Here is a 19,553-nt window from a genome sequence, read left to right as displayed (position 1 = left end):
TCCCAAACCAGATGGGGAAATACGTTTTTGCGTGGACTACCGTAAGCTAAATGCTGTAACTCACCCAGACAACTATCCCATGCCACGCACAGATGAACTATTAGAGAAACTGGGACGGGCCCAGTTCATCTCTACCCTGGACTTAACCAAGGGGTACTGGCAGGTACCGCTAGATGAATCCGCCAAGGAAAAGTCAGCCTTCACCACACATGTCAGGCTGTATGAATTTAACGTTCTCCCTTTCGGGCTGCGGAATGAACCCGCCACCGTCCAAATACTTGTAGATGGTCTCCTAGCGGGATTAGGAGAATATGCAGCCATAAGGAACGGGCCACCCACTGGCAAATGAAATAGTGTGACAAATACAGATAGGGTCCAGCGGAGGAACAATTGAGGATTACTCATCCATCTTCCTAGCTTCTAAAATAACTACAACAGCTCAGGAGAAGGAGCAGGGGTGAACTGCTGACCCCATTGAAATTTATGCGCATTTTCCCATTCAATTCAAGGAGGCCAGCATCTCACCCAGGGGTGTCATTGGAGATCGCCCAGCGCAGACCTCGGCTGAGCGTGCAGCAGCTGACAACAAAGCAAACAAGATGTTGGGGGTACATAAGGAACGCACTAGGTGAGAATACAGAAAATTCTCTGATGTCATTATATGAATCAAAGAGACACCCTGATGGGGAACACTGTGTGCAGTACGGGTCACCCATCTCCAAAAGGACGCTGCAGAACTAGAGGAGGTTCAGAGACTGGTGACAAGAATGATGGGAGGCCACGTGGGACTTTCGTGTGCCGAGATTGGAGCTGTTCTTGTCAGAGAATAAGGGGACGTGAACAAGGGGAGAAAAACAAAGACTGGGCCGGGGAAGGTAGATTGGGGTGCTGCTATTCAGTCCATCTCTTGATACAAGAACAATGGGGACGCTTAGCAAAATTGAAAAATCAGCAAATTTGAAACTGATGAAAGGACCTATGTTTTCCCACAACGCACAATTAGCCTGCGGAACTCACTGCTGCAAGATGTCATTGAAGCCAAGAGCTTGGCAGGATTGTTTTTAAAAATGGACTGGGTCATTAGCTCCTGTTGTTCATACAAGAGACCGTCCTGCCCGGCCCTTCAGCTCCCAGCCAGGGAGTGCTATTCCCCCTCCCCCGCAGCCTCAGCTCGCCGTGCTGCCCGCGCTGTGGGCGGCGGGGCTGCGAGCTCCTGCTGGGCAGTGGGGCTGCGAGAGTTGCCGGCCTGCCCCGGTGCGCTAGACTGCGTTGCGGCATGGCTGGCTCCGTCCGGGCGGTGCGGCTGTCAGTTCTGGTGCTCTGAGCCGCATGCTAAGGGGGCGGGGGGTGGGGTTGGATAAGGGGCAGCGGCGTCTGGGAGCGGGGTGGGGGAAGTCAGGGGGCAGTTAGATGGGGTGGAGGTTCTGTGGGTGGGGGGCGGTCAGGGAATGGGGAACAGGGGCAGTTGGATAGGCGTGGGAATCCCGGGGGGCCTGTCGGGGGTGGGGGTGTGGATAGGGGTCAGGGCAGCCAGGGGACAGGGAGCAGGGGGGGGTTGGACAGGGGGTGGGGTCCTGTGGGGGGCATTTAGGGGCAGAGGGTTCCGGGAGGGGGCAGTCAGGGGACAAGAAGCAGGGGAGTTTGGATGGGTGGAGGGTTCTCAGGCGGGCAGTCAGGGGGCGGGAAGTGGGAGGATGGGGATGGGGGCGGGGGCCAGGCTATTTGGGGAGGCACAGCCTTCCCTACCCGGCCCTCCATATGGATTTAGAACCCCGATGGGGCCTCAGGCCAAAAAGCTTGCCCACCCCTGCACTATATACTCGTTTGATTCCGAGGAGTAAGAAGTAGGTAACTAGCTTATTAGTATGCAAATGTTAGTTACTGTTCCTATCCTTTATCTATAGTCCTACTCGTGTCTTTGCCTCACTGTATATTCATTTGTATTTCCATTAGTTGCCTCTTTGAAATTAAATAAAATTTAATCCTGTTGTTCACAATGGACTGGGGAGTTGTGAATAAAGCAGATTTCACGGTCACACTGACTCCACTTTGACTGCCTCTGCACCTTTGTCATTATCGAAATTGGACTGAACCATTTTTTGCCTTTGCTTAGACTTCACCAGAAAAAATTCACCTTTAGGCAAGAGCTCAGATGTGACCGTTTTCAGCCCAAAAGGCACAAGGAAGAGTTCGGCAGGTGGTGAGCTAGAGGAGTCAGGGATATGCTCATGAACTCCGTCAACAAAAGTGAACTCTGCCCATTCCGCATGCCAGAATGAGAAGCCACTCCCAGGAGCTGGTGCACATGTTCAAAAGGTGACCATGCATGATCCTTGGACTCCCTGGGTTTAGATAAAATATATTTTTCTATAAACTTGTTTTAAGTGATTACAAGTAATGAGGCATAAAAGTCAGAATTGGTTACAAAGCAAATAAGATAAACCGCGTGCTAATACTTAACTCAACAAGCTAAATGAACTTAAAAGCAAAGCATTTCTCTCACCATAAACTTACAGCTGTCTGGCTGGATTGCTTCAGCCAGGACCTCCCACACAGTTCAGTGATGCTTCCTTTGTCTTTCAAACATTGTAGCTGCCATGAGTAGAGATGAGGGGAGAGAAGTAATTTGTGTTGTGTGTGTTCTCTATTTTTATACAATTCTCCCCTCTTTGAGGATTAGCTCCAGCTGGCATTCAGGCGACAGCCCGTCTGTTTACACAGGATGTCCAGCTGTTTCCGTTGCCAATATGTAAAGTTCTTGCTCACACCATTCTTCCTGCCAAAGAATGGCCGCTTAACTAGCTGATAGTCCATGACAGTTCATTTGATTATGCTGATGCCTGCCTGGGGCACCAGTGTGTCTTTGTCTCTGAAGAACAGGTCTGGGCCTGATTGTCTAACTCTGGAATATGTCACAGCAATGTAATACAGTAGAATCTTATAAATTTACAAACAATGATACTGCAAATATTTTACCTGGACAATAATGTTCAGCAGATTATGAGTTCTCAAATGATACCTCACAAAAATTATCATTAGCTGGTAAAAAGGATGAACAGTCTGTCCTACCCATTATTAAGCTGGCTGCACCAGATCAATAATCATCCTCTGACACTCTCAGCGTCCTGGAACAAAGCTGTATACTGTGGTCGTGGACATTCAGCGCTATGGACCTCCGCCATCTAAGTGTATTGTTGTTGTCAATGTCCCCCTGGAAAATCCACAGCCAAGCCAGCTTCCAGGTATTATTACGCATATTACTATATACCCAGATACCCCAGTAAAGATATGGGTCCCATTATGCCAGGTGCTGCCCAGCAGAGACAGTCCCTGCCCCAGCTGAGATCAGGGCCCCGTTGTGCTGTGCTGCACAGACACACAGAGACACAACCACAAGTCCCATCCTCCTTCTGCATACAGCACCCACATATGAGCTTTCTAATTCCCAAAAGGTTAACATGCTTTGAGCTGTAGATAACACAGAGCTGTGTTGCAATTTGACTATTTTCTCATTTAATGCTAGTTTATGGCATTACATTTGTGAGAGCAGTGAAATCTGGTGGCTATGCAAGGTACTACAATGTGTAAAATGCAGTAAAATAAGTCTTTTTATTTGCTAATTTGCTGCTTTGTGGTGTAAAGGGCTTGGCAGTTTTAATTTTTTCTTTTTTTTTTTTGCTTTGTCTTAAATAGATCAGTAATATCAATTTTTGTAATTTTTTTAAAAGTTTTATTTGGTCAATATTTTTGAAATATAAGTTGGTTTGTTTGCGGGAGTTTTTGGTCAAAAATGACCTTTTTCTCAACATCAATATTTTTCATTAAAAATAATTTCTTTTTAAAATTTCCCCCCTATTTTTAGCAAATTTTCCCTTGAGCATTTGTTGTTTATTGCTTTCCTTTTGCAAACAAATTTTTTTTAAAAATGTGAAATAATTAAATAAAAATCCACCATGTGCCTAAACTGCCAAAAACATTAAAATAGCCTTATTCTGAAAATGAAAGATTATAAAATGTTGATAATTTATTAAAAATGGGAAATGAAGAGAGGTGGTTAGAAATTACAAATGATTAAAAATTCACAAAAATATGAGAAACGCGTTGTGGTTAGCAACGTTCTGATTTTTTCTTTTTTTGTCAGAAAATGCCAACTCCTCGAAACTGAAACTGTTCAAGAGCCATTGTCAGCTTTCATGAAACACCTGATTTGAAAAACATTGGGTTAAAAAGGTTTCAAGGTTGTCAAGGAGATGCTGAAGGAAGGATAGTCCGAAAAGCAGGAGAAGACCCAGGAGAGCTGAGGAGATGGCAGAGAGACCAGATCCAGGAGAACAAGGATGTGAAAGTGTCCCTCCCACTGGGCTAGGTGGAGAACAAGGGAATTAAAGTACCGGGCGTGAGAGGCAGAAAGCAGAAGAGGTGAAGGAGGAAGGGGTGGAGCCAGGGAATCGATGATGGTGGAATGGGAGACAGTGGGAGGAAGAGGTGTGCTCTTGCTGGGCCAGAGTCAGTGGTGCAGTGTTCACGTCCATGAGATGCGCCTTTGGCCTTGGGCCTGCTTTGCACACGCATTTACCTGAGCTGAAGATACACATAGCTGGTTTGAGGATGCATGTACATGTCTCCACAGGCACATCCGGTCCTGGAAGTCTGGCCCGAAGACTGAAACCCAAGGCAGTGTACCGGTCTGTTACAGGAATGAGTGTCTCTAATGCCACTGTTTATAGCGGCATGGCTTCCTTCTGGCAAATCCATTTGAATTCAGCACTGCAGGTTTCAGAGTGAATCCGATTCCCTTTTATCACCCCGCAGCTGTTCACGTCAGCAGGACCCGTTACAGGGAACCTGTAAAACAGGAGAAAGGAAGTCAATGAGCCAAATTCAGACCCTCTGTAACTCTGCCGAAATCAATGGAATTGATTACATCCGAGGCAAATTTGTCCTTCTGTGCTTAGATTAAATAAAAGGAACCTAAAGTAGTGGAGTCTTCATTCTAAGCCAAAGGGCAGTTTGAATTCTTTCATGAGCTCTGTGTAATCCATGCTCGCCCGGGGTCTCTCTTTGTGCCTGTCTAGTGGCTACACCACAGACAGAGGCTTATGAGGCTGCTGCTAGAGCTAAGCAAATCATTGACTTTTTTTCAGTTTGGGAGCTGACCTGAAAAATAAAATAAAAATAAAAAATTTGTTTGGTTCAAACCAAAACTGATTTTTGCCCCCTAGGTTTTTCTTTCTGGAATGAAAAACTGAACAGGGAAAAAAAATCATTACGAGTTGAAAAACAACCCTCCATTAAATGAAACGAAGATAGATAGATATTATTCCTTGTTTTGTTTTGGGAACTTTTACATCTTTTCTTTTTAATACACATCGCTAAATTTTGAAACAAAGCATCGTTTCGAAATGAAAAGTTGCAACACTGCATTTCAAACAGTCAAGCAAACCATTTAAACATTTTTTGAGGGGGGGGAATTGACAGCCAAAACTATTGGCTAATTTGTGTTGACTTCACAACTAGTTTCATTGCCGCGAAAAATACCTTATTTTTTCCAGTGAATTTACTGGTCACTGACAAACATTCACCATTGTAGTTGCTCGAGTCCCTATGCTCACAGAGTTGGCCCTGGTGCCGAAGCAATCTTGCAGTTTGGTTTGTTTAGATGCACGGCTACATGTGCTCAAGGCCTAGGAATAGCTAAACCAGAGGGTGCCATTACATATGCTTTTTTAAAAAAAAATAAAATAAAATAGCAACCACTGGGCAACACTCACAGAGTTTGGTCTAACATGGAGCTGTCCACCCAGGTCCAGTTCTTCCCTGGAGATGTAACCCGGAGCCCGAGCCAGACATGATATAGACCCCGTGTGATGTTCTCTATGAACGCCTGGGGGGTGAAGACAAAGGGTGAGTGCAACCTGCTAGACTTCTAGGATTCTTTGCTTCAGCCAGCAAACTTGACAGACTGTTCTCAAAACAGGCACTTAAGTATTTAGGCCCCATCTGCACTGGAAGTTCTTCTGCTGCTATGTCCCAGCATTTCTACCATCTGTGTAGCAGCACCGTGGGAGTGCTCATGTAAACAGGGCTCAGGGCTAGATGACGCAAGTGTCTCCGGGAATTAGGAGCAGAAGTAACCGTGACAGTCACGTGGCACCCCATTGACCGGGACTGATGCTCCTAACTCCCTTTTGAGCTTCTGAAAATCACACCCAGAGTGGTTAATATACCTCTCTACCTCCTGCCTTGCTGTTCCCCATGCTTGGATCCTGATGGGGAAGGAGCATCCATCAGCTTGAGACAGGAGGAGGAATAAGCGGAGGCAGGGGGACAGATGGGGTTGGGGCGCTCCCGGTTCTCCAATCCCCCCGTTGATGGGGAGCAAAGCATGTGGGAGCTACGCCGGCTGTAATGCTGCATTAGCATCCTCAGGAAGAAATCCCCTTCACCTCTGGCACATCTGGGACCATGTAACCAGTGACCCACTCCAGCAGAAGTCTAGCCCCCTCTGTTTTACTTTACCATCTCCTCCCCATCCTGGATCACTAGCTTTCGAGAGCTTTTCGCTGAGCAGTCAGCACGGCTCTCGTTCCAGGTTTTGCTGTCTTTGGAAAACCAGTAACACTTTCCCCTGTGCGACAGCCAGTCCATGGGGCAGAGTTTGCAGCTGGAGCCGTCTGGAGAGAGATGTGGAGAGACAGAGCATTAATGATTGTTAGCCCCAGGGAACATGCTTACAACAGCTCAGAGAGGGTACAAATCCCACTGAGTTAGGCACTATCAGTGATCCCATCCAGAGACTTTCTCAATATTTAACAATGAGAGCTGGTCAGAACATTTTCCTCAAAACCCTTTTTCAGTACAAAAGCTGTTTCAACAAAATGTTCTCACGAAACCGTGTCAATTTCGAGACATATTCTCACAGAAAAAGAAGTTCCAGAAAAACAAGTTTTTTTTATTGTGGAAAATGTTCCGTTCCGAACATTTCAAAATTTCACTTTGAAGTTCATTTTATGGATTCTTATTTTTATACGATTGGTATAATTCTTTACATTGTTTCATGCCGTGTTATAATAAGTTGAAAGAGTCTGTGATTTAATTTTATAATTCCTTAAGGGCAGCTGCTACTTTGTGCTGATCACAAACAATGTTGATAAACTGCAGAGGGTTCAGAGAAGAGCCACGAGAATGATCTAAGGATTAGAAAATCTTTTGCACAGTGATAGACTCAAAGAGCTAGAGCTACTTAGCTTAACAAAGAGAAGGTTAAGGGGTGACTCGATCACAGTCTGTAATCATCTATGTGGGAAACAAATATTTCATAATAGACTACTAGCAGAGAAGTATAACGTGATCCAATGACTGGAAGTTGAAGCTAGACAAATTCAGATTAGAAATAAGGTGTAAATTTTTACCAGTGAAAGTAATTAACCATTGGAACCATTTACCAAGGGTCGTGGTGGATTCTCCATCACTGACAATTTTAAAATCAAGATGGGATCTTTTTCTGAAATATCTGCTCTAGGAATTATTTTAGGCAGTTCTCTGGCCTGTCATACGGGGGTCAGACTAGCTCAGGGGTTCTCAAACTTCATTGCACTCTTCTGACAACAAATATTACTACACGACCTTAAGAGGGGGGACCGAAGCCTGAGCCCTTCCCAGCCTCACCGCCCTGGGAGGGGGACCAAAGCCAAAACCTGAGACCCATCACCCAGGGCTGAAATCCTCAGGCTTCAGCCCCGGGAGGTGGGGCTTGGGTTTGGGCTTTAGCCTTGGGCACCAGCAAATCTACCACCAGCCCTGGTAACTCCATTACAATGGGGTCGCGATCACTTCAGGGTTCTGACCCCCAGTTTGAGAACTGCTGGACTAGATGATAACAGTGGTCCCTTCTGGCCTTGGAATCTACGAATCTATGCTTGAAACATCTGATTGTCTTTTCTTTTCTAGATCAACCGGTCTCTGGTTTGCGTTGTAATGAAGTAGTCTGGCACTTTGTGTCAAACTCTTTTCATTGCGTGGCAAAGAGGAGACACTTTGATCTCACTGGCAAACTGTTTCACTGTTTAATTATGACACAAAGTGGAACAGTTTCAACAGGAGAGATTTCCCCTACAAGACTCAACAGCCCAGGGTTTGGGGCACTCAGCTGGGAGAGCTGGGTGCAATCCCCAGTTCCAGATCAGGCAGCATTCAAACCTGGGTTTCCCACCTCCTGGCAGAGGGCTGTAAGTGGGAGTAAGAGAGACGCGCTACCAGCCAAAATCCTGTAGCAACCCCAGCTGTCCTTTATGCTACACACCTACAGAGTTAAGTGGCAGCTGGGAGTGGGTGTTCAGGATCTCAGCAGTATCGAAATGTTGAATTTAGTCTCCTCGATGGCAGTTAATCATCTAAGTCCCTTTGTGGATCTAGCCCTAGGGTCCTCACTCAGCGTTACGCCCGTCACTATCGCTGCACCCTCGACCGTCACCCAGAACCACCCGGGCATTCCCAGCCCCAGGCATCAGCCACAACTAGCCTGACACGCTCAGCCTCAGCCATACCCGGCTGCCTCCGCGCTGCCCCTGATCTCCACTCCTCTCGCAGGCCGGAGCAAAACCCGAAGGACGCCCTCAGCCCCGACAAAGCAGATCCGCTTGGTTCCCAAACCAGGGGCAGTGTAACAGGCAGACGTGCTGCTCTGTTGTTACAAGAGAGCGTCTGAGGTCACTGCTCAGGTTTCTGTGTGAGGGTTGGGGGGAAGCCGGGATGCCTCGTGCTTTCTGGTAGCCGCTGGAGGTGGGAGTGAAGGCCTCAAAGACCACTGGAGTGTGTTTCTGACAGTGCTGTAGGCAACATGACTGTGCCTTTGGGTGGATGGATACTGGGTACCCTGATGAAATCTTTACGATCACTAAATACAGTCTTTCTTGGAATTCATTATACTAGTATCATAGAACAACCTGTCCTGCTCACTAGACCTGGGGGGGCGGGGGGGGGGAATTTCAGTAAATACTAAATTTGCCAAATTATGCATTTTTTTTGCACTCAGGCTGTTCACAATTTTGGATTGAATTCTTCCACCAATCGTTTTGGCCCCCTACGTTGTTTGTTTTCCGGAAAAAGACAAAATGGTTCATTTCAGCCATATCAAAATGTGTCATTTCGACCTCTCATTTTGAAACAGTATTTCAACTTCCAGTTTGGCTATTATAAAAATAAATACATTTTAAAAGGGCAAAATACCCCTGAAAAATGAAAAAAAAAAAATTAGTGTTAGGTTGACAAAATGAAGCTTTTTCATTTTTTTCCAATACATTGAAAATCTTCCAAAAAACTCAGTTTTGGTTTGAACCGTTGTTTATTTTTTCTCCCTCCTGCCCCCCTTAGCCCTTAGTTTTCTTGGTTCAGCCCCTGAAATGAAAAATCAATTATTCGCTCAGCAATCCTGCTCACCCTGAGAATTGCCCTAACTGACCCCTAGAGGTCACTGTGCCCCACAATCCCCACTGAGAGGCATCCAACCTGCCGTGCTAGGTGGCCAGCAAACATTGTCCAAGTTAGATCACAAAAGTATTTGCTTGTCTGTCCGTTGCCAGCACTTCCCACCTTCCCCGGTGCCTCCAGACAAGGAATTCAGGCACCCAGAGTCTGCCCTACCTCCGGCCACTGCTGGCACTGGGGAGACTTGGAAAGAAATTTCCTTCCTCTGAGCCTACTTGGATGGGGGAGGTCGGAAATGGCCGTGTCTCCTACCCCTGGCCAGTGCTTTCTCTGATGGCCTGGCCTCACTGGGGTCTGGTGCCAGATGCTAAAATCCATGCTTCCGCTCCACCTCCGGCCTCCCTCCCATTGCTGGGGAAGGGGAAAGATGCCCCGGGCTCATCTTCTCCTGGTCTGAGGTTGGCGGAAGGAGACTCTCTCTCAGCAGCACCACTTCTCACAGACTCATAGAAATGTCGGGCTGGACGGGACCTTGAGAGGTCATAAAGTCCAGTCTCCTGCGCTGAGCATGACCAAGTAAACCTAGATCAGCCCTGGCAGGTGTTTGTCCAGCCTGATCTTAAACACCTCCAGTGACGGGGATTCCACAACCTCCCTAGGAAGCCTGTTCCAGAGCGTAACTCCCCTCAGAGTTAGAAAGTTTTTCCTAATATCTAACCTGAATCTCCCTTGCTGCCGATGAAGCCCATTGGGTCTCATCCTGCCTTCAGTGGCCACAGAGAACAATTGATCCCCGTCGTCTTTATAACAGCCCTTGACATATTTGTTATCCTTGGAGGAAAGATGGGAGAAGATCCCCTTCTTGCCTCCCCCATCCACAGTGCCCCCCCTCTGGCCTCGCTGAGTGAGAGAAAATCTCCATGGCCCCCTGAGAACTGGGATGGGAGGAGGAAAGAGGCTAGCAGGCTGGCCTGCCTGTCGCCTGCCTCCTTCCAACAGGCCCCTCTCTACCTGCACGGTGGCCAAAGGGCTCAGAGCCACAGCGAGTCGCACTTACCTGCTGAGGGGCTCTGGGCTGAGTGACACAGACCCTGCTTCAGGCGAGACACCAAGTCCTCCAGGCTCCTGTTGCATTCTGTGCCAGGGGAGTTTCTCTGAGCGACATTGCTGCTCTCGGGGACCGATGAGACGGCGCCCATGTCCGTCTGTGGGGAGCGGCCCTGGAAAACTTCCAAGCAACAGCCAGGTGAGCGGTCGCTCCTGTTGCTGTTATGGCTGCAGGAGCTTGGGTTGTGCACTTTAATCGTCCCGGATGTACGAGCTCCCAGGGGCCCCTGGAGTCCCAGGGCTTTCCCGAGGTCCCTTGTGCTGCACAGCAGCTGCCCCTAAAGAGGGCTAATGGCCAGGGCACCCATGCAGACCATGCAGTCCTAGGTGAGCGGCTTGGACTATGGGGGTTTCCCCAGGGCTGAGGCAGGAACAAGGAACAGGGTGAGAGTGCAAGAGACAAAGAGGATATCTGCTTCTTGGTGACCGGCACTGGGGCTTCTGCCAGGGGGCATTGCGAGGGAGCAGTTTATGACCAGGAACCAAGATATCTATCTATCTATCCCCACGCACACCCTATCTATCTATCTATCTATCTATCTATCTATCTATCTATCTATCTATCCCCACGCACACCCTTCCTATCTATCTATCTATCTATCTATCTATCTATCTATCTATCTATCTATCTATCTATCTATCTATCTATCTATCCCCACGCACACCCTATCTATCTATCTATCTATCTATCTATCTATCTATCTATCTATCTATCCCCACGCACACCCTATCTATCTATCTATCTATCTATCTATCTATCTATCTATCTATCTATCTATCTATCTATCCCCACGCACACCCTATCTATCTATCTATCTATCTATCTATCTATCTATCTATCTATCTATCTATCTATCTATCTATCTATCCCCACGCACACCCTATCTATCTATCTATCTATCTATCTATCTATCTATCTATCTATCTATCTATCTATCTATCTATCTATCTATCTATCCCCACGCACACCCTATCTATCTATCTATCTATCTATCTATCTATCTATCTATCTATCTATCTATCTATCTATCTATCTATCTATCTATCTATCCCCACGCACACCCTATCTATCTATCTATCTATCTATCTATCTATCTATCTATCTATCTATCCCCACACACACCCTATCTATCTATCTATCTATCTATCTATCTATCTATCTATCTATCTATCTATCTATCTATCTATCTATCTATCTATCCCCACGCACACCCTATCTATCTATCTATCTATCTATCTATCTATCTATCTATCTATCTATCTATCTATCTATCTATCTATCTATCTATCTATCCCCACGCACACCCTATCTATCTATCTATCTATCTATCTATCTATCTATCTATCTATCTATCTATCTATCTATCTATCTATCTATCTATCTATCCCCACGCACACCCTATCTATCTATCTATCTATCTATCTATCTATCTATCTATCTATCTATCTATCTATCTATCCCCACACACACCCTATCTATCTATCTATCTATCTATCTATCTATCTATCTATCTATCTATCTATCTATCCCCACGCACACCCTTCCTATCTATCTATCTAGTAAATAAACAAATTGCACTAGGAAATATCCTGGGATCTGCATTACCAATCTCTCCTCCAGACAGACCTGTCAGACCCTGAAATCTGCCAGCACCCCGCAAAGGGGTAAGGAATTGGAATGATCATCACGATTTAGGGATCTGAACAGTGAGAATGTGATGACATGAAAAATCACCAAGGAGCGTCTGTTGACCCTGGTAGGGACAGAGGTGACGGAGTGTGGCAGGAAGGAAGGAAGAGCTTTGTTCATGATGAATATTCTAATCCATTGCATGTTTTCCTTCATATCGTGATGTTGAAAGTTCTCTTCCAGGGGGTGTTTGACCCAAAGACAATCAGTGGCCTAATGAAAGCCAGTGGGAGTCAAGCAACCTCCTTCAGGCTCAACAAAAGGAGCAATTAAGCCCCCTTACATGGCAGAGACAGCTGCAGGCAGCAGAGGTTACCACCCACTGCAACAGGCCACGTGGGAAATCAGAGCTAAGCCAGGTGGGCGGAGAGGTTTCCTGGTTGGAAACCCAGGGGTTAAGTTATCAGTTGTAGACTCCATATGGGGCCGACTCCATGGGTGCTCCAGGGTTGGAGCACCCACGGGGAAAAATTGGTGGGTGCTCTGCCCCCCCACCTCACCTCAGCTCCACCTCTGCCTCCTCTCCTGAGCACGCTATGTCCCCACTTCTCTTCCCAGCGCTAGCTGCTGCAAAACAGCTGTTTTGCAGCATAACAAGCTCTGGAAGGGAGGGGGGAGGAGCGGGAATGTGGCACACTAAGGGGAGGAGGCTGGGAAGAGGTGGGGCCAGAGCGGGGATTTTGGGGAAGGAGTTGGAATAGGGGCAGGGAAGGGGCGGAGTTGGGGCAGGGACTTTGCGGAAGGGGGTGGAATGGGGGTGGGGCAGGGGTGGGAGGGGCGGGGCAGGGAGTTGGGGCAGGCCCGTGGGCAGAGGGGGGTCAGGCAACCACCGGTGCCAGCAGAAGTCGGCGCCTATGGTAGCCTCTATGTGTTGGGGATGGGGGGGAAGCCAAGGAGAAGCAGTTGTGAGCATGACCCCTGAGAGGAATCACAGGGACAGAAATTCTTGGGCATAGAGCTCAGTGGAGAGGCAGGCTTGGGGATTTCTGAGCAAGGAGACTTCCTGCTGCTGTTTGTTTCTCCTGTGATTACAGAAACAGGACTTTATGCACATTTTTTTGTAAATAAACAAGATGACACGAGAACAGACCTGACTCATACTGATTTCTCCTAACAGCAACAGCCCTGCAAGGCCATGAACAGCAATAAACCATTCGAACCAAAGGGGCAACAATATCTGACAAAGATCAAATTTCCCCCCAACTGGATGACCTGAGTTTCAGGAACCAAGCTCAGTCTGGACCTTGTTCTTATAGCACTTTGCCCAGGTTGTGATGAAGCGTCCAGTCATCTACTGACAAGTGGAGCAAAACCTCAAGGGCACCGTGCCGGGACAGGAGAATTGGGGCTACATCGCTGAAGAGTTAATCAGCAAACGGATTCTCCGTTTCCAACATTTAGAAATTTGTTTCCATTCTGAATTGGAATGAAAAGTTGAAATTTTGACAAAACTTCCCGCAAAATTTTGACGAAATTTCCCGCAAAATGGAAACTCTAAAAAAAAGCTCCGTTCAGAAACAGTTGTTTCGATAATGTCAAAAGGTTTCACCGTGGTAAGGTAAAAAGGCATTTCGTTATGACAAGTCAAAACATTTTCATATCATATTCAATATGATGTTAAACGTGTAACATTCGGAGATATAAATATATCATTAACATTTCGCTTTTTGTGGACTATAAATGTAGAAACAAAATGAATCAAAATGGGAAAGTCAAAACGAAACATTTTACCTTATCGGAATGAAACATTTTGATCTTACTGAAACCAAATAAGTCAAACTGAAACATGTTTACCTCATCAAAACAAAACATTTCAACATTATTGAAACCCAAGGAGGAAATTTAAAGATTTGTTTGGATCGTTTCCTGGTGACAATTTTATTGACACTGACGCATTCCCCCAAAACTCGTTCAGTTCTGATGCACCTGCATTTCCCAATGGAAAGCCAATCCAGTGAAAATTTCCCAGCCAGCCTCTGTCACAAGGGACCTGTTCCAATGGATAGCAGGCCATGAGCTACTCACCCTGCATGCCCAGTGCAATTACCGCTGTAGCCAGGATCACGTCGCCAGCCAAAGCAATCCACAGAACGAACCCGTGCCAGTGTGAAAATCCCCGGAGATCTGTGAGATGCAATATTTAGTGAAGCACTTTCTGTAGCTACTTAAACAAAGAGGCGTATGTGCTTATCTGGCTTTCTGTCTCTCTGGCCACTCGGGGAGATGTCTACACTGCAAACAAAAACACGCAGTGCCAAATCTCAGAGCCTGGATCGATTGCTTTGGGCTCATGGGGCTTGGGCTGTGGGATCAAAAATAGCAGTGTAGACGCTCTGGCTGGATCCCAGGCTCTGAGACCCTCACAGGATTTCAGAGCCTGGGGTCCAGTCCAAACCTGGATGTCTACACTGCAATTTTTAGACCCGCAGCCCGAATCTGTTGGTCTGGACACTCAATGCCATGGGTATTTCTTTGCAGTGTAGACATACTCCTGACATTAAAGGCAATATGCTGCTAGAGCCAGTTGTAAAGCCGTCAGACAGGAATATGCTATTCTTAGGAGCCCCCCCATTGACCAGCTGGCCAGAGTGCTCGACTGGTATTTCCAGAGCAATGTGAAACTACTGGAAAAGTGGGTCAGATTTCAGCAGGGGTTTTAATCTTCCTGTCCCCACCGCAGTCCTGTCCAGTCAGCCCAGGAGAAAAGCCGCCAGCACCAGAGTGATTTGGGGCTATCTACCAAACAGACATACAATCCATTGCAGTTCATGGGCCAGATCTGAATTGTATCTAAACATACTGCTCCTGACTCGTGCTCAGCATTCCTGCTCGTTGGCTTAGTCCATGCTTTCAGTGCTGGGCCACGAAGCAGAACCCTTCAGCATCTGTTCAGACTCCTCATGTCCTTCTCTTCGCTATGTGCTGACGCGACTTGGCATCACTGGCGATGCTGAACATAACAACTTAGCTCAGAGGTGAGAGCTGCTCTGGCAAGAAGGATAGGTACTCCTCAGGCTGAGCCTCCCACACAGTCATCGGGCTAACTTTGTTGTGAGTTGTTGTCAGTTTCTGGTGGTGTGAACCCTGATGGAAATTCTGCTGCGGGAACAGGAGGCAGCCGCACAAAACATCCTCCCCCACTGGTGCGAAGGGGTGAATGCACACACACACACTCAGAGACACACGGGCACACACAGGCAACGGGCTTAGCTGGCAGGGAGAGAGACGCTTTAGAATTCCCTGCCCCAACAGTGATGAATTTGGCCCACTGCCCTACGATTAACGCGCTCTGGATTTTCGTTGAGCCTTTGAGCTGGGAGAACTAAACAGTTTCTAAATCCAGTGACGTTTCACTTGCTAGTAAAAGGGAAGAGAGTCATTTCTCGGCAGCCGGTTCAGATGTGAACGCATCTAATGGCAGCCACTGGGATAACCTCACTTTGTCCTTCTGGTCCTTCCACCTTTCTACACAACTTCCATCCATCCCAGCCCCTTTCGGACTCCCTAGCTAGTTTTATTTGCAGCCCCAAAGCCTGTCTCTGCCGCGCTCGCCCTGCATCACCTTGCACTGGCTCCTGATTCGGATCTCAGTTGCACTCACTGAATTCAGAACAAGAAGTGAAAGCAGAACCTGGGCCTGAGTCCGAGGACTGCAGTGGGGTCACCGGGTTTACACTGGGCTCACTGACATCAGGAACTTGGCTCCTCCCACCAAATCCAATAAGCAAATTCTGCTCACTGAGCCTCCCAGGGTGTTTGTGCTCAATTGCCACCCTGAACTTGCCCCTTCCTTCTTTTCTCACTCCCAGCTAAACCAGCCAGAGGTCCATGGGAGTCAGCAGGCCTGATCCCCAGCTGGTGTATCAATATAACTTACTGAAATCCCCCAGAAGATGTATAAAAGCTATTACATTTTACTGCCTTGGCATGTGAGTGGAAATGATGTTCCCAGCTGCAAAGAGTCCAGTAATGTTTGTACACTCATGTGGCTATAAAGAGAAACCAAGTGTTCTGTGTTATGCCAAAGAATGGCAGATACCAGGAGAAGCTTTTCCTATGGCAATGAGCAGCGCCTGGCAGCTAGAAAATTGCCCTCTGAACTCTGCCGGCTAAACTTTAATAAACGCAAAACGCATGTGTGGAAAGCAGAATCCCGAACTTAGGACAAATAGGGGGAGAATAAAATCAAATACACTTACCATGGTGCTTAGGGGGAGAGGGTTGGCTGGTGGGGGATGTGTCTTCCAGAACATTTATATCAGCGTAGATAATTTCCTCAGTCATTGTCCAGGCAGCAAAAGAAGGCAGCACCCAGCAAGGGATGCTGTGTGGAAGGGCAGCTGCTGAGATATACGTGCACACCAAGGCGAGCGATGCCTCCAAAATCAAGAAGTAGCATCTGTCAGAGGCTGGTGGATTTCCTTCCTATCTCTGCGCTGGGGATTTCCTTCATGAGCAGGTCTCACATCTTTACCCAAGAGCAACTGACGCCAGAGGCAGAGGCAATATTAGCACCTCCGGGTTGCTAACAGAAAGCCGTCCAGTTGGGCAGCGAGCCCCGGCACGAGAAATTCTGCCTTCAAAATGGCCGTGACAATAAAGTGTTCAAAGATTCAGTGGCGGTTTCCTGCTGGGCTTGGCCATCTTGAATCCAGACATGTTGCCCTTTCTTCCCCGATGGGTTTGGGATGGCCAGGCCCATGCATTGATGCTCCCGTGTCTACCCAGCTGGTGCGTTCGAGGGACGCTGGGCGTGAATCCCCCTTCGCAGGGGCGGCTGCTCTGCTGTAGCGAGGTGAACTTGAGCGTGAGTCACAGCCGTGTAGAACCAGGTGTTAAGTCACCGGGTTCCCACAAGCAGCGGGGGCTGAGTTTTGAGGGGTCCTTCTCACCTTTATACGCCCCCGAGGGCCCTGCAGCCGTCCCCGCTCATGTCAGCATCGTGACGACTGACTCGATGGCCACCCAAAAACAGCAGGGGTGGAAGTTCAAGTTAAGTTTCCATTGCACCCAACTCAGCCACTGCTCTGCTGACGCTGGGCCAAAGTGTGGCTTGGAAGCGAAGAGGCCAACGACTGGGCCCGTCCTGTGGAGAGAACAATTGTTATTTCATCTTTTCCCCAAGCCCCTGGCACTTGGCGCTCCCCAGAAACGAGCTTTGCCCCTGCCTGCCAGCACTGGCCACGAACGCTCGGCTGTGAGACACCGAGCGAGGGTCGCCCACGGGCCCAGGCGAGAGGAAGGATGAGGGTAACACTAACGGGTTCCCACGGTTGCTCAGTATATGTGTGAAGGTCGTTGCTTATGCAGCTGACAGCCCAGTGAGCTATTAGGAGGGCTTAGAATGAGGCAACCTGGTGATGGGGTTTGGCCACCATGCCCCAGGCATAAGGGAGAAGATATATCCGGGGCCACTCCCCTCCCTGCTAACTCAGTGGTCCCAAAGGCAGTCAGCTGTGGGAGCTGTTTATGTTCACAGCTACAGGCCTCGGCAAACCCCTTCTCTGCTCAGCTATTGGACCTGCCTGCACCCACCTGCTGCTGGAGACCCCTCCACGGCTTTCGGGGAGCGGGGAGCATGGACGAAATGAGCAAGAAAAGACGAAAAGGGAGGAAAGGCAGGAAGGAGAGAGAGCAAAGACGACTCCAGACTCCTTGATGAGTCGCCGTTCCGTTTCCAGCCTGCAGGGGAGCCCCAGTTTGGGACAAGCGTGCTTGGGAAGGGGATGCCCCAGAATTGGGAGTGTCCCGGAACAAGAAGAACTCTGGGGCGCAGGGCAAGCTCATTAATCCCTACAGACCGCATTCACCCCACAGAGGTAGGTAACTCCCTGGGAAAGAAAACTGCGTGCAGATCATTAATGGCATTACCAGCTCTCCCAGGGCCGGACTGGACTGAGGTGCCTTGGCAGAAATGTGGGTGAGATGACCCAAGGCTGAGACATCGGGGGGCCTGTGCATTGGGATTGATGGGCGCGGCAAAGTGACATTTGTATGGGAGAAGCTGGCATCTGCCAACTCCCCAGGCTTGGCTCTAATCAGCCCCTAAGTGAATTCACTCACATGAACATTTTAAGAATAAAATGCAGATTCTTTCAGAGGCAGCCCTGCCAGTCACTGGCCAACAGGAACTGTGGCATCAGCAGCCCAAATTCTTTCTCTTATCAGCCAGAATTCATTCTGCTTTCCATGGGAGGAAGGGCGCTGATCCACGACTCAAGGGATCGAGGTACCCACCTCTGCCACAGGCTCTCTTTGTGCCCTTGGGTGAGACATTTAAAGTGGGCTGTTTCCCTTTAAGAACATAAGAACGGCCATACTGGCCAGTATCCTGGCTGCCGACAGTGGCCAATGCCAGGTGCCCCAGAGGGAATGAACAGAACAGGGAATCCTCAAGTGATCCAACCCGTCACCCATTTCCAGCTTCTGGCAAACAGAGGCTAGGGACACCATCCCTGCCCATTGATGGGCCTGTCCTCCATGAACTTATCTAGTTCTTTTTTGATCTTGTTATAGTCTTGGCCTTCACAACATCCTCTGGCAAGGAGTTCCATGGGTTGACTTTGGCAGCATTAGAAAAAAACCTGCCAACCTTTGTGCCTCAGTTTCCCTTCTGTAGACTGGTCCTCCTGTTGAGAGAAAGTGTGGCCTAGTGGCTACTGGAGAGGGACTCAGGAGGCCTCAGTTCTGCCAGCTGGGTGACCTTGGGCGCCACTCTGTGACTCAGTTTCCCCATCTGTAAAATGGGGATAATAACACTGGCATTCCTTTGTGAAGAGCTTGGTGCTCTATGGATGAAAAGTGCTAGCTAGGAGCGAGGGATTATTATCAGTCTATGTGAGAGGCTTAAATAGTACAGTGAGAAGGGACTGAGTCTGTTCTTGTGCCTTCAGCCTGGCAATGTGCTTCCATACTAGTCATTTCCCTAGCGCTAAAAGCAGGCAGGATTTTTAGAACAGACTCAACTAGTCTGCTTCAAGGCCTGTTTCTATGCAGGTATTGGTCAGTGAGAGCTGCAGTCTGTCTGGAAATTACCTTACCACACACACTGCAACAACAGTGACTGTGATTGACCCCGGCTAACCCACAAATGACCTTATGGGCTTGGTTTTTTGCCTATACTCTGTGCACCATCCTTCCACTTGCAATAGGTGAGGAAAGATGTCATCTCTCAGATCTAGCTTGTGATGGCAGCCCCCTGACTTGCACCCTCTTGATATGTGGACCTGCGTCAGAACGTTGTTACTCTGTGTCCGCACTCGACAGCAGCCCCTCGGGGTGAAGACCGTTGCTGGGAAATGGTTTTCTTTTTCCTCTGTGGAAATGTCAG

General features: G+C 48.1%; 1 protein-coding gene across 1 annotated transcript in view; it reads right to left on the bottom strand.

Annotated features, from left to right (window-relative positions):
- Nucleotides 1-4,721: 4,721 nt before the first annotated feature.
- Nucleotides 4,722-19,553, bottom strand: part of LOC140898184 (killer cell lectin-like receptor subfamily B member 1B allele C) — a 117,269-nt gene continuing 102,437 nt past the window's right edge. Inside the window, exons 4-7 of the mRNA XM_073311614.2 lie at nt 10,484-10,548; nt 6,520-6,674; nt 5,772-5,884; nt 4,722-4,845 (exon numbers count right to left, since the gene is read on the bottom strand). Coding sequence (XP_073167715.1) covers nt 4,722-4,845; nt 5,772-5,884; nt 6,520-6,674; nt 10,484-10,548 — 457 coding nt within the window. The remainder of the gene's footprint in view (nt 4,846-5,771; nt 5,885-6,519; nt 6,675-10,483; nt 10,549-19,553) is intronic.

This window comes from Lepidochelys kempii, chromosome 14 (assembly GCF_965140285.1).
Source record: "Lepidochelys kempii isolate rLepKem1 chromosome 14, rLepKem1.hap1, whole genome shotgun sequence".
NCBI lineage: Eukaryota > Metazoa > Chordata > Testudines > Cheloniidae > Lepidochelys > Lepidochelys kempii.
This window is presented reverse-complemented; position numbering and strand designations above follow the sequence as displayed.